Consider the following 16,230-nt stretch of genomic DNA (forward strand, 5'->3'; position numbering starts at 1 on the left):
GTGTGCAGTGTACAAAGTTAAGAGTTGCAGCGGCACAAGCAGTGACAAGGAGCTACCTCAGTCAGTGAAGGACTGAAGGGAGCTGTTCAGTGACTTTTGAGCTAAATTAAGTGTCAGGAGTCAAGTGTTCTACAGTCCTGGATCTTCTGAGTTAACAAACAAGTTAAAGTCGAAGTTCCAGCACAAGTTCAGCATAACAGTATCTTCAAACTCCAGGAAGCGCTGGTTGGCATTCAACTGGCGTCAAGACAGCGCGAACGGGCATGTTTGTATAAAGTCCCAGTTAACCTAGTTGAGCCAGAGGATTATTCCCCTCATTCCCTTCTCCCATCCCCAAAATACAATACACAAAACAAACCAAAGATGCCGGAGTGCTCATTGTCTCAATTCTCACACCTGGAAATATTGCTACACTTGTCATGGGAATGTTCTCACAGCAGAGACAAGCTGCTGCTGCTGTTTAACCCTACATTGCGTAAAGGGTTCTATACCGTAGGAATGGTAAGCAGTGGTGTCAGCGGGGAGCATCAATAGTTTCAAAAGACTATTAGATGGGCACCTTAGCAACCACAGCATACAGGGGTATACAATGTACTATTGACATAAACACTTATACACACTCATCATAGGTTGAACTGGATGGACTGGTGTCTTTTTTCAACCTCACTAACTATGTAACTTGGTAATCAACTGTCTCCCCCAGGTCCTTTTAATACTTGTGCAACTTGTCCTGCGACTTGGGACTGCAAAGTCCCATGACAAGTCATACTCCGTGATTTCCAATGAGTACCATTTATATCTGTGCAACTTCAAGTCACAACAACTTCTAAGTAGTCAATGCACTACTTTTGTATGATTTTGATGTGTTTTGAGGTCCATGAACCTTAAGATTATACAGGCATTGCTTCAAGTCCAGTCAAAATTGTGCAACTTTTTAGGTCTCACAAGTGTGAAAGGGGCCTCAAAGCTGTTGTTGGATCAGTCACGGCTGAACAGGAGGGGGGCAGGTCGGATCCTATAACTTTAGTTAGAAGGCACTGGGAACATTGGGCAAATTTCTACTTGTACTTTGTCCCATAGTTGATACATCTTAAGCCCCGGAAGATTTTACCCCCTTCCTGACCAGGGGGTTTTTTTTGCGATTTTTTACTGCGTGACTTTGACGGACAATTGCGCGGTCGTGCGACACTGTACCTAAACGAATTTCACGTCCTTTTTTTCCCACAAACAGAGCTTTCTTTTGGTGGTATTTGATCACCTGTGCGATTTTTTGATCATGCGCTATAAACAAAAAAAGAGCGTAATTTTTGCAAAAATAACAATATTTTTCACTTTTTTTTATATGAAATTCCCCCCCAAAAAAATGTAAAAATCAAAATTTTTTAACATTTTCGGCCAAATTGTTTTACGCTACATATGTTTGGTAAAAAAAAAAATCGCAAAAAGCGTATTTTGATTGGTTTGCGCAAAAGTTATCGCGTTTACTAACAAAGGGAAAGATTTTTGTCATTTTTGGTGTTTTATTTTTTAATGAGTAATGGCGGCGATCTGCGATTTTTTTGCGGTACTGCGACATTGCGGCGGACAGATCGGACCCTTGACTGACATTTTTTACACTTTTGGGGGTACCAGTGACATTACTGCAGTAATCAGTGCTATATATATGCACTGTTACTGCAAAAATGACACTGGCAGGGAAGGGGTTAACTGTATTGGACAGGAAGGGGTTAAGTGTGTCCTAGGGGCGTGATTCTAACTGTAGGGGGACAGGTCTCCTAGTGTAAAAACAAAGATCAACAGTTCTACATAGTAGAACCGTCTGATCTTCATTTTTACACAGGGGAGAATGACAGGCGGCTTGTTTACATAAGCCGCTCTGTCTTCTCCCGCTGTACCGGCGATCGTAGTGTGACCGGCGGACATCGGGTCCGCCGGTCACACGCCCGCACTCCTCTGTGAACGAGCCGAGGCGGGCGCGCGCCTCAGCGCGCGCGCTCGCCCGCTATTGGCTCTAAAAGGAGTGACAGGCGAGCGACGTAGACCTACGTCACTCTGCCTGGCCGGGGCTGACTGGCGCAGTAAATATACTGTGAGCAGTCGGCAACCGGTTAAAACAGTATTAAACCCAAAAGCAAGCATTTATTATACTGCATCTTACCAGTTTCTATATGTGGTGGCTGCATTTGTTTTCTTTTTTTAGGCATGCTTTCTTTTATTTTCACTTGGTGATCCAGCCAGTGAATATGTTGTTTTTCAAAAGAATCAGCTGTTCTGCAGATGTAGCAAGTACAGGGTTGAGACAAACCAACTAATGCTGACTACTTTACTTAAAACTTTTTGCTAAAATTGCTTATAAAGTGCTTATAAAGTGTTAGCTGGAGCTCAGCTTCAATGTATTAGTGTATCCTAGGCTCCTTTCTCACTTGTGCAACTTAGGATCCAACTTGTGAGACTCCAAGTCGCAGGGCATGTGAAGGTCAAAGTATTTTCAATGAGAGCCATTCCAATTGACACTACTGAAGTCACTGCCAGATCAGAAAAGGTTCCTGCACTACTTTGATCTGACTTTGACAAGGCTTCAATACCAGAGGGGTTTTGGATGATTTTCAGTGCAACTTTGGAGTTGACCAGTGTAAACCGAACCTAAACCCTCCCCTCAGAATAACAATGTTGCTATCCAAAAATGCCCCCTGTGCTTCCTTATCCAAAGTAGAGGCACTATATTACAGAAGGTGTGTTACCAGCCAGATCAACAGGTGAAAACTGGGTGAGGGGAAAAAAAAGCTAAAAACAGAAAACTAAAGCTGCTTTCACACTGAGTTTCTGCTGCATTTTTACAGAGCTGAAAATGCTGAAAAAATGCAATCCCTTTAAATCCTATGGGAGTCTTCATACCACTGTTCTGTAGGTGCGGTGCGGTGTGGCTTGAAAAGTCCTGCATGCTGACACAAGTCATCATTAAAATGAATAGAATATGCAGAAAAAATGCTTAAAAAATGCTCCTGTGTTGTGTTTTTGAGTCACATATTCAGCTTTCACAGGTGCATGCTGGGTAATAGGCACTCATGCAGCCACCCCGTCCAATGACTAGTAAGCTGCTATATATTAAATTTTTGGGTTTTGGTTTTATATTGTTTTAAGGAATACAGTGATGTCACCTCCCCAGTCCCCCCACCTGCAGCTTGCTGATTGGACAGTGAAGGAGCAGCAACACAATGAAAAGACGACTCCGTTCTCTCCTCCCATCAGCAGGTTGTCTGTCATTTCATTGCATGCAGGAGAACCTCCTAATGCTGCTCCTCCTCCCTTTCAGGTTGAATGTTGCTGTGCAGGGAAGGCTGATATGTAGAGAAAGTCAGTTACTGAATGCTAGTTGCATGTAAAATACAAAAAAAAATAATTGGTTATTTTCAAGGAATAAGCAACTGCTCTAAATATATATATATTTTTCTGTCTGGAGTTCAGCTTTAATCTTTACCATCTCTGGCCAGCCCAGTCAGAGTGACCAATACTTGTGAAAGGCTTGGAGAGTCCCTCTATAGCCCTCACTCTGCAGTCTGCCTGATTTCTATATCAATCACAGTCACAATTCTTTGGCATTCAGCCCACAGTTGTCATCTTCAGCTGTTGTAATTGTGGGTATAGATTCAATTTCCTTCCTTTCTATAAAAGATGACTTATAAAGTACTCAAATAATGTATTGCTTTGGACAAAGATCATAATCTATAAAACATGAGAGCAGCCTGGATTAGAATTTCCTATGAGTGATTCCATAGTAAAGGTGCCCAACCAGTAAAAATATGATGTCCACCAACAAAACTGCAATATATTTGAACAACTATCAGAAGATACAAGCAAATATATTGTAGTCATTTTTTCCACTTACTATGATCTGCCCAGGTCCTCAGTAGGCAAGAGACTCCCTTTGAAAATAGACATTCAGAATAATTTGTTTTTGGCACATAATTCATCATGACTGGGTTGAGGAAGGGAGGGGACTAAGGCAAGCCATAGATAAATCGCTTGATCCCCCCCCCCCCCCCATCAACACAGTAAGTGACAGTGTTGAATCCCTCCGCAGAGCTGTTGTGTTCTGCCAGCAGGGAACCTTCCCTGCCGGCAGAACACAATGGTCACTGCTGGCGGCTATAGCCATATGTAAAAAATCAAAACAGGCTGGTTGTACCCAAGTCTATCGATGGATTGACTTGGGTACAATCAGCCTGCTCATAGATGGTTTGAATCTCAGCCAATCTCAGCTAAAGCCTGGCAGCCCAGGTACTGTATTTCCAGGACATCCAGGGAAATTCAGATTGAATTTAATGCCGCTCTTTTGATGTACTTTCACCTACTAATTCAGGCAAGCATTTGCACCAGTGTTGGCACATTTACCGATATGTGTGGCAAATTCAGGTAGTTCTTACTACTTGTAATAAAAGGATAATTACCCACGCTACAAAAAATAAATAAATAATCTGTGTGTACAACTTTAAATAAATATCAAAAAGAGCTGCAGCTAATTTTAAAGGATTGGAAAAAAATAACATTGGAAAATTAAAGGTATAAGAACCTCTGGCATATAAGATAAGTGAAATAAATCAGTGCTGCTTCTATATACATTCTACTAAGTGCGTAATCTATTTACCAATAAAAAAGTGCAATTCATCGCTATTCATAATCAATCTGTTGATTGCCTCAATTCAACAAAATCATTTCTATAGCCTTCCTGCTTGAAAAATATAATTTGTGCATAATCAAAAACGACATAAAGAATACATGATAAACCCATTCACATTAAAGTGCAGTGCATACATTCAAGTCCTTTGGTGCTTTCAAAGTGCCCATGCTTGATACATTTTTTTTATAAAGTTGATGGCTGCGCTGGACTGACCTGCTCGATAGAGGGTCTGTGGGTGGGTGGTAGGTGAGAGAGGGCCACTTGGGGAAATTAACTGGCCCGACTGGATGAAAAAAGGCAGTTGACCCTTGTTAAGGGGTCTGGGCTGCTACCTTAAGATATGGCCAAAGTTTCTAGTGGTAGTAGTCGGTTAAAGGAGTGCCCAAAATAAGCAATAAGAATCCCACTTAGATCAAAAGATCGTTGTTTTATTGGTAGCAGAACATGTTAAAGCCAACGCGTTTTGGGGGAGCAGGGTATAAATGTTGCTATTCGGATCTGCAACCGACAGCATAACCGTGCTTGATAAATGTATACGTGAAATCAACGTGCCACTCTGTGCTGTGTGTTATGTTGGACGCACGCCAAGTCGACGTCCACCATGACTATTACTGCAAGCATTTTCTTTTATCTTGTAAGTGTATTCACTTATATATATATTTTTTAAATAAACTAAACGATTTTACGCTATGGATGCTTTCCTTTTATTCCTATAAATACTATTTTTTGAGTATCCACTATGGAGGGAGAAGGAATGTCATCATAACCGCTCACGTAATTGGTAAAAGGCATCACAACCTGTTCCGATCCCATTGCTGAGCCTTGGGACGTGAGAAGGAATAGTATCCCAAACACTCTTTGTGCTGAGATAAGCACTACACTCTGCTTTTGCTTTATATCAGACTGTCGGTGAGTGAGAACTCAGGAGGGGAGCACAGAGTGGCACGTTGATTTCACTTATCCATTTATCAAGCACGGGCATGTTGAAAGCACCAAAGGACTTGAATTTATGCACTGCACATTAATGTGAATGGATTTATCTTGTATTGTTTATGTATTGCATGAAATATAGTTTTTGGTTATGCACAAATTATATATTCAAGCAGGAATGCTAAAGAAATGATTTTGTTGAATTGAAGCACTCAACAGGTTGATTGCGGATAGCCTATGAATTGCACTTTTTTAATGGTAAATAGATTTCGCAGTTAATAGAAGGTATATAGAAGCAGCGCTGATTTATTTCACTTTTCTCATAGTTCTTACTACTGCCACTTTTAGAATATGTTGCTATGGCAGCAACAAATTCCTAAAGAATTACCCCCCAGTTCTCTGTTTAGGAAACTGGCAGTAACTAAGACCAGCTCTGAACTGGTATACAGAAATACACCAGTATTCAGAGTGGGCCGTTCCTGCGTTGGGAAGCCGTCATGTCGGTGACAGCTTTCTGCACAGAGCTGTATCCCAGGCCTCATTTATATGGGAAATTACTTGTTATTGGCTGGGTGGGCCATCAGGTCTGCTCCACTTTTGAGTGACATTGCACAGCAGTGGGCGGATTCAAAAGCTGCTATTGGACTTAATGGTGGCTATGGAACTGCCCACTGCAAGGCACTGTCAATCAAAAGTGGGGCAGACCTGATAGGGACTAGTCTCTTAGTTCCACCATCAGACTCTGCCCACCCCTAGTATAAAACCAGGTGCAGTGGATGGGAAGGGAGGAAAGTACTGCTCTGGGAAAGGAATGTCTAGTTTGGACATTCCTTTCTAGTGCAGGCACAAGCAAATTCCTCTACCTGTCAAAAAATGAATGTTTTCGCAAATAAAAATGAATTTCGTTAGATAGTTAAAATATAAACAACCCCTCCTAGAATTCTTCTTTAAGAGCATTAGAAACCTTCCTACCAGCACATTTTGTTTCTCACCTGCATAAGATGTGCATTGATCATGTCATTTCATGGTGTCATTTGTTGACCTGCATGCACAGCAGGGCATAGTAGAGTAACTCTTCACATTCCTGTGTCGGAAGATTATGTTTGTGTTCAAACATGAGGCATGCCCCATGGCATGCACAGGTAATTCTTGAGCTCTGTCTGTAGTCTGAGAACTGACACTTCCTATGAAGAAACTAGATATCCCCCAAACCCTGGGTCTCTTAGTCTAGTGCTGTGCAAGTGAAAATTTCACGGTAATTAGATTTGACATCGACACAAACAGGCAGAGCAATTAACAGAGCTCACCATGCAGTCTCATCACATTAGCACTCTAACATTTGTGATGCAACACAGAGGAAATGGCGAGGCATGGATTGGATGCTGTGTGACCCCCCAATAAGAGGTTGCCTGCCCCTTTACGAATGAGGACAAGCTAGGTGAATGAATACATTGACTTAGGGGAATCGATCAGCCATGACACTACAAACTGCAGCCCACAACATGTGAGCTTATCATTACAGGGTAAGGCAAACATATAACTACAATATTACCTAGTTAAAACAACCAAAACATCTGAAAGTGTACCGTGCCTTTAAACAGTGCCAATGTATATGAGGTTCTCAAGTAAGATCCTGCCAGACATTAGATTTATTTAAATATATCAAACTCATATGGATACTTACTCTACATTCTTGGCCCATTCTGGGGGATTACTCATGGTCATGAACACACAGTTGGTGAGGATAGTGAACATTATGAGCATGCTGAATAATGTATACCATTGTCAAGGAAGCTAAGCATTAATATAGTTTGTTATAAGAGTCACTAAGGTAAAATAAATATGACAAATGAATTGCTCTGGCACCGTTGTTGTAATGTAATGTCATTTCTTCATTACAGCACAAAAAGCTGCTACCCTACAGAGTTAAATATAAGCTTTGCTTATGCTTTTTTCCTTTTCGTTTCCAGAATACATACAGGTGAAACAAAACTGCCTATTGTAAGAGAGAGAACAGCTTTTGTGGCAGACATTAAATCAAATAGTGACTCACAAAACAGTGAATAGGAGCAGCAATTGAGAGGAAGAAAGAAAACAAAATTTATGGAACCCCAGCAGACTAAATTGCATGACTCTCACAATGTGATTGCTGCTGTAAAAGGAAAAATATGGAGACTTTAAAATGACAGCTGCATATGTACCTTATATAGACATACAAGTAAAAGGTGCGAAGTATGCATTGTAAAAACTTTCAATAAGGATTAAATTCTTACTTTCAAACTTTCAATAAGGTTTCTACAATGGTACTAACCTTTAAAAACTCACCAGCATAGCTCCAACCCATAACTTCTGGGCCACATGTGACGCTAATCTGCCTTTGATGTTGCTCTTAGCAGCATCCTGTTTTTGTTGTAAAATACCAAATTATCATTTGTTGTAGGTATCAGTTTAAGGGGCATCATTAACAAGAAAAAATTGGATTTTTGTAAGAACTTACCGTAAAATCCTTTTCTCTGAGTCCTCTGACAGACGCAGATCTCAATGTTTCTTCACAAATGGGTAATGTGCGCCCTCTTAAGGAGTAGCTAGGCAGTGAAAGCTTTCACTTGACACGCCGACATGGGCTTTCACTGACGACATTACCCCAGACACACCTGCTCACTAATCAGTTTCGTAGCAAAGCAGTGAAGGAAAACACAACCAACTACAAAATAGAGGGGCAAGAACTGCGTCTGTCAGAGGACTCAGAGAAAAGGATTTTACGGTAAGTTCTTACAAAAATCCAATTTTCTCTTATGTCCTCTGACAGACGCAGCTCTTAATGTTTCTTCATGAATGGGATGTCCCAAAGCAGTGTAGTCATGAGGGGTGGGAAGAATGCACCTAAAAAACAGTCAACGTATTGCCAAGGCTAAAAAAAACGTAGCCAACAGGATACCAGAAGCTCAAGCAGGAGCTTACCCCAAAACAAAAATTCACCCCTGAAAGAGAACTCTTAAGTCTCTTCAGCAAACAGCAGCCTGCAAAACCTTGTGGCCAAAAGAGCATCCAAGGATGCCAGCAAAGCAATCTCATAGAATTTTTTCCAAAAGTGTGTACAGACAACCAAGTCGCTGCTCTACACACCTGAGTCACAAACCTGATGGCAAAAGCCCAAGAGGCACTCAGCGTTCTAGCAGAATGCGCCTTCACAGGGAGGAACCTGACCCTTTAATGAATAGGCCCTAACAATAGTCTGCCTGATCCATATAGATATGGTTGCAACAGACGCAGCCGAACCCTTACGAGATCCCTCGGAAAGACAACAGAGAATCAGACATCCAAAAAGATTCCGTGGTCGACAGGTAAACCCCGACAACCCTAACCACATCCAGCGAATGCTAGGCAAATTCTTCAGGATGCTTGGGCTTCACTCAGAGCGAAGACGACACAATACCTTCATTAAGGGGGAAAGCCGACACCACCTTAGGGAGAAAGATTGGTTAGGTCGCAGAACAACCTAAACTCAATGAACGACCACATAAGGCGAGCGGCAGGACAGAGTGGCTAACTCTGACACCCTGTGAGCAGAGGTGATAGTCTCCAGGAAGGCAATTTTTTGAGACAACAAAGGCAGAGAGATTTCTCTGATATTACCAAAGAGAGGTTGATGTAGACTGGACAAAACCAAATTCAGCTAGATGACGCACCTCCTATATAAAGGTGCGAATCAAGGGGTTAGTCGCCAAGAGACGCTGGAATTAAATGGCTAAGGATGACACCTGCCCCTTTTTCATGCCGAAAGCCAAACGTTGCACCACTTCTTTCCGTAAGAAATCCAAGACCCTCGTCACCGAAAAGGAACGAGGATGCAACCCTTGCGACCTAACCAGGCAATATAAATCTTCCGAGTATGATGTAATTTTTTTCTGGAAGTAGCCTTCCTAGCTCTCAACAAGGTAGGAATTACAGCATCAGAGAGAACTCCGTCTCTCAACACCTGGACTTCAACAGCCAAGCCATTAAAGCCAGCGACCCGTAAAGCAGGATGGAAGATTGGTCCTGAAAACAGCAGATCTTCTCTCAGCGACAGCTGCCATGGAGGCTCGATGGCCATCCTCACCAAGTTTGCGTATCAAGACCGGCGAGGCCAGTCTGCCAGTCTACCACCAGAATCACTTGTACTGCCTCCACCGCTAACCTGTGGAGGAACTGTGACAACAACTGTAACAGAGGAAAGGCATTGATCAGTCGATAACGGCTCCAAGGCACCACCAGCGCGTCAGCGGCGTCGGCCAGAGGATCTCGAGCCATGGCCACAAACCGCTTTACCCGTCCACTTAGACGAGATGCAAACAGATCCCCCTCCGGAGTTCTCCATCAGGCACACAGGAGGCAAAAAAACCTTTGGATGCAGGGACCATTACCCCTGATCCAGAGCTTGATGACTCAGGTAATCCGCCTGCCAGTACACCACACCTGGGATGTAAACTGCGCAGAGAGCCGGAACATGCTCTTCGGGCCTGGGTCAGAATCTTGGCCACCTTGGCCGCCCGAGCACTCTTGGTGTCCCCTTGGTGATTGATGTAAGCCACATGGCATCGTCAGTTCAAAACTCGAACTGGGAGACCGTGCAACCGAGGTGCCCTGGTGATCACCGTCCACAACAGCGGCAGAAAGAACCTTCCTTGGCTCTGAATGGGTGACAGAAGCCACCACAAGTGCTCCGACTTCGTGAGATGGCTTAGACAAATCATTCTGTCCAAAGACTGTGGATCCTTGTTCCACTTGGCAAGAATCTCTGCTTGCAGAGAGTACTGTGTGAAATCGGACTGCCTTGATGGCCGACAGCATCAGCCCCAGGACCCCCATACAGGTCCGCAGGGAGGAGAGATCGTTGTCCAGCAGGATCCTGATCTCGCCCTGCAAAGTCTGGAGATTTTTCCCCCTGGTAGAAAGACCCCCACCTGAGCAGAGTCCCATACCATATCCAGATAACTCAGTCGCACCGACGGAGTCAGCGCAGACTTCTGGAAGTCAATGGTCCACCCGAACTCCTAAGGCGTCTAAACTGTGAACGTTAGATCGCCCGGCAGGGTGACACAAGAGCTCGCCCTTAACCGGAGATCGTCCAGATAACCGAGAACTTCAATTCCCTACTCTGGGAGCGGAAGCTAGACCAAAGTGTAATGTCACAAATTGATAGTGCTTCCCCGCCACTGCAAAACTGAGCTACCGTTAGTGGCCCTCAGAAATCGGTGCAGATACACATCTTTTGAAATCAACGGAGGCCAGAAAACCTTCTTGTTGCAGAGACGCAACCACCGACCGGATGGATTCCATCCTAAACTTCTGTACCTGCACAAAGCGGTACAGCGATTTCAGGTCCAGAATTGGACGCACCTTGCCCCCTTCCTGGGCACAGTGAACAGGTTCGAGTAAAAACCCTGAAACCTGTTCGGCAGAGGAACCCGGACAATAACGCCCATTGCAAAGATATCCTGCACTGCCTCCCTGAGATCAGCCAAACGATCCGGAGACAGACGGAGATTTGATGGAAAGATCCTGGTTGCTGGGCGAGACCAGAATTTGATCTTGTACCCTGTACAAATCAATTTGTGAACCCATTGGTTTGGAATCAGAGACGTCCAGGGTTCCCAAAGTGACGCAGATGTCCCCCCACCCCTGAACCGGGATAGGGCATCCCTTCATGCAGAGGAGGACTTGTCCGTCGAACCTGACTGACCGGCCTTGGGCTTACCTGACCAAGACTTCTTGTTTCCTCCGAAGGCTCTGAATGGTTTGCCTTTTTCCTGCGCCCCTGAGGCATGAAAAAGCCCTCTGTGAGCCTTGAAGGAAGGCCGTCGCTTACTGTGAGGTGCCTTACGTTTTGAGGATTGTGGGAGAAGAGTACTATTACCCCCTGTTAGGCCCTTGATTAACTCATCCATGAAGTCACCAAGCAGACGTTTACCCAAAAAGGGAAGGTCAGCCGGCCAGCTCTTCAGCCATACCATGCGGCGCAATGTGCCACAGACACTCTGGCAACCAGAGGGGCCTCATCCAGGGCCGCATCACATAGGTACACCATGGCCTGGGCCATCTGATCCGTTGAGTTCAATCAGAGTCGGAGTGCTCTTAAGCACCTTGATCAATTCTGTAACCGTCTGAGAAACTAAGACGGAGGCGAACACAGGTTTAAGCAGCGAACCTGCCACTAAGTGTAAGTGGCAGGAAAGTGCCTCCGTACCCCTGTCCACCAGGTCTTTAAACATCGGGGAATCTTCCACGGGTACCACAGTTGATTTATTCAACCGGGAAACAGTGTGATCCATCTTAGGTGACACTGTCCAGCAATTGGACACAGAGTCCGGAAAAGGATAGCGGCACAAAAAAAGCTTGGGCATAAGCACAGCATGTGCTTAATGTGCCGCCATTGCTCATTCACGAACTCATGAAAATCCTCGGGACAAGGAAAAACCAGACCCGACTTCTGGGTTTTGCGGGAGCCGAAGACAAGTGGGCTTATCATCCAGTTTTAATGTTTCCCTCACTGAACGAATCAGTGCTTCCACCAGAGCGCGTTCCCGCGCTGCAGCTGAGGAGGATTCATCCTACTCATTATCTGACAGTGAGGACAGGGACCCCTCAGGGGGAGCGTTGTCCGTGGCAACCATATCAGGCTCTGAATCAGAGGACTAAGAAGGCACTGGCGTTTTTTGAGTAGCAACTTGTTTCATTACAAGGTCCACTTTGAACGCCAGAGTTTCTAATGCTGCAGACAGAGACCTCAGAGAATGTGAACCGGATGGACCATCTGCACAAATAAGTTTAGAGGTGAAATTTTCACTTTGGGACTCCACTTTAAGCAATTTTATAATTGGGTACACTGGCCCTTTAAATGTTGCGCTTGCGGTCCACACGGCTAAACCGCGCTATAGCCGGAGTCCCCCTTAAATACTAGCAGGTTATTCTGATAGGAGCTAAGTGTGTCCTAGGAATGTTAGAAGGACTAAAAAAAACCTTAATACTAGCCAACCTGGAAAGTAAACCGCTCTGTCAGTCTGTCAGCAGCAAGTGAAAAAAACTTCAATACAAATGAATAGGAGAAAATGGCATACAGTGCGGTTGCCCACAGTTAAGATGGCGCCTGAAAACTGAGCCAAACACTCAGGGAAACAAAGAAAATGGCTGTTGCCATTACTTGAATGCAGCTTAATTCCCACACTTTTAAATGGCGGCCGAAACGGCGCCAACGGTCCGGAGCCCAGGGAATGAGGCCTTCACGGGGACCCACTACAGGGGACACCCCCCCCAAGACAAGATAACATTATTACACCCCTTCCCCCTGGCGTTAGTGGCCGCTATAGCGCCCCCCAGCAGGAGCAGGGCAGGAAGGACCTGTCCTGACAGGCCAGAGGGATATTATGAGGAAAACACAGCCCTTTTTATCCCCAGGAGTGGGCCCACAGCTCCCCTACAGGCATCTGTCCCAGGGACACGGGGGGACATATATCACTCACCATACCATGGACCGTGGGGCTCTGCTCCGATACAGCTCGCCTCCCACCCTGAGTGGGGGTGCTGCCACCCAAGAGGGTGGGAGGCCTGAGTGGGGGTGCTGCCAGCTAACAGTGTGCTTCCGCCCAATGTTCCGTCCCCATTTTACGCGTTTCGTCATTCAGTGACGTCTTCAGGCGCCTCTGAAGACGTCATTGGATGACGAAATGCGTGAGCCTTGGACGGAACGTTGGACGGAAGCACGCTGTTAGCCGCGGCCTTGGTTTTATGCTGTTTACATGCTCCTTTATCTTCCTATATTGTAAGTGCATATGTTTTCAATACATTTTTACATTTTTGGTTTCTCTGGACATACTGCATACTGCATACTCCCATTTCTCAGGGGAACAGAGGTTCAAGTAAGTATAAGCGTTTCTCCTTTTTCCAGACAAAATGGGCACGTAGTGCGGAATTAAACCCAAAACCATAAATGTATTATATTGCAGCCTACTAATCATTAGATGTAGTGGCTGCATTCCTTTTCTGCTTTTTAGGCCTTTTCCCCCTGTTTTCACCTGGTGGTTTGACCAGTAACACACCTCCTCTTTAGTGAAACACAACACTGATTGAATGACCACAGAAGGCACAGTGGACAGCATTCTCAGCCTCAGTGGAGGGGAGTGTCAAGCTGCACCCAAGGCTACTACCATCCATCTGGATTGTTCCAGTGCCCCCAGAGGGCCATATCGCGCACTTTGGGAAGCACTAGTCTACATATCCAGTGGGCAGCTTTCTCCTGGAACATGTGAATACAAATAAAACTGCTCTTAAGGGAAAAAAAAAATATATTGGCTCCCTGAAACATGCGCATCTAAAGGGTGTCAGGGGATGTGTTCTTTTACTCTGGCTCATCTGGAACAGCCATACAGTGACTTGAAGCACTGCAACAAACCAAGGGAGATTTCGTTTTACAATCAGCAGGAATGTGAAGTATCACTCCATTACTTTCTGGTAAGAAGAGCTCAAAATATTAAAAAATAGCAGTAGTAGTTACAGGGCTAGACTAAGAATATGGACACATTTTCAAAATAATGATAATAAACAATAATAACACAGATATTTAGGTCAGTGATTAATGCTTTTTAACAATTATTAATGTTATAATTGTTACTTTAGTACTCCTTTAAGGCACAAGTAGGCAATAAAAATAGGCGGTTCCAGTTACAATGACAATCCACTTCCCTAAATTTCACTCTAAAGTAACTATTATACAAATGCATTTTATAAAGGATATGAGTGTACCAGTATTTTTATAGCTGCTTGACGCACAGGGTTGAAGGGGGTTAAAATGTACAAGGCAGACGTGGCACTGAAGCGGAAGATTGCCTTCCCTCTATTCAATACTATAAAGGTCTGAAACAGAAAAAAGTGAAACACACGCGTTTCATTACAAATGCTGGTGGATTGCATTTTTTCCATTGAACATGATTGTATAACATCCGGTTTTTAAATGGAATGTTTCTGGCAAAAGCATGACTTAAGATTGTATCTGTATATTAAAGGCTAGTACAGGCAGTGCTTTCGCTATATCACATTATTACTGTATTTGATCAATTTAAATTTAAAAAAAATATATAAAAAGGTATCTAGTAGAAGGTTGTATCAATTTGCATTATCTCTTTGTACAACATTATAGTAGAAGATGGCATTCTTTATCTTACTTATAAACAGGGCCACCAGTCCTCCTGTAGGGGACCCAGGCACACAGGGAGGCCCCAACAGCATTGGGAATTCCTGTGTGGCTCTATACAGCAGCTGAAAGCCAGTTTCTCCCACTCCTGCCAGCTTTCAGTTACTGCAGGGAGAGACACAGACACATGGCATCGTTCCTGTAATTGCTTCTCCGACACGATCCTCTTCCCTGTTCTGCCTGCTCCTGATCCCCCCTCTCCCTGTGTGCCCACCCTTCACTGTGCCGCCCCCCCCCCCCATCCCCAACCCACAATGCTGCAGACTCCCCTGTCCTGTAAAAAAATAACAAATAAAACAAATAAATAGCAATTAAACTTTGTAATAAATTAATTTAAAGAATTTGTAAAATAAAATAATTGTAAATATTTTAAATTTTTTTTTTAAATAAATCATTTATTTTATTTTTTTTAATGTAAAAAACAATTAAAAAGGACTAATTCCCACAAGTTCACTGTTATCTTCGTGTCCGCTAATAATGATTTTAATGTATTTTTAGTGAAAATATTGTCTTGATATATTCAGGGGGGGGGGGGGGCTGCCGGGTAGGCTGTATGGGGCCCCGTGATTTCTAACAGCAGCCCTGCTTATAAACATAGTGAAAGCATCCTCCTACCAGCGCAGGGTGATAGAGATATTGGGCTTAGGTTTATATTCTCCGTCTTTAGGTTTTATAATGAAAGCAATGGTAACACATATGGCAAAATCAGTATTTCGTTTTTCTTCTTTTTTATGCATTTATAGGTAGCATTGTAATGATATTAAAGCGGCTGTATAGTCTTTTCACTACTTTTAATAAATAAACATGAAACACGTCAATTGGTTTGAAATAAATCTTACATCTTGTTTCTACGCTAAGTTTTTAAGGGTTCATTCTCACTGGCGCATAGACCCATACATCTGTGAAGAGGTGTACTGCTCTAATGCAAGCCTGTGAGTCATCTAACTCCTTCAAAACATGGTTTCCTTGAGTAATATCTAATCTCATCAGTTAAGAGACAAAGCAATTTCAATAAGCCACTCAGAGATTCCTCTTGTGGCTAATAAACACATCTATTTATTTAATGCAATAAGAAAAACACGGAAACTTGAAAAAATATGCTTATATCAAAATGACTTTAAAATGAACCTGTGACAGGTTCTCTTGATAGCCCGCTTTCTCTCCTGCTAATACTTACATTCCCTTAGGGCCGCTGATAGGGGGGCCCCACTAGTCCTCTTGTAGGGGGCCCGGGCACACAGGGAGGCGCAAACAGCAGAGGGAATCAGTGCGGTCGGACAGAGGGGCAATTATAGGATGCCCTGCGGAAGCTGCTGGCTTCCCTGTCTCATAATAAAATAACAAATTGTAAAAAAAAAATATTTCAAAAAAATGTAAAATAAAATAATTTTAG

At 43.7% G+C, this 16,230-nt stretch overlaps 1 protein-coding gene across 2 annotated transcripts in view; it reads right to left on the reverse strand.

Annotated features, from left to right (window-relative positions):
- Positions 1 to 16,230, reverse strand: part of LOC309557913 (sodium channel protein type 2 subunit alpha-like) — a 244,726-nt gene that overhangs the window by 167,086 nt on the left and 61,410 nt on the right. For both annotated transcript variants that reach the window (XM_082260781.1, XM_082260780.1), the window contains exons 3-4: positions 14,380 to 14,500; positions 7,293 to 7,380 (exon numbers count right to left, since the gene is read on the reverse strand). In XM_082260781.1, coding sequence (XP_082116907.1) covers positions 7,293 to 7,380; positions 14,380 to 14,500 — 209 coding nt within the window. The remainder of the gene's footprint in view (positions 1 to 7,292; positions 7,381 to 14,379; positions 14,501 to 16,230) is intronic.

The sequence above is a fragment of the Pelophylax lessonae genome (genome assembly GCF_965119305.1).
Source record: "Pelophylax lessonae genome assembly, chromosome: 6".
Taxonomy (NCBI): Eukaryota; Metazoa; Chordata; class Amphibia; order Anura; family Ranidae; genus Pelophylax; species Pelophylax lessonae.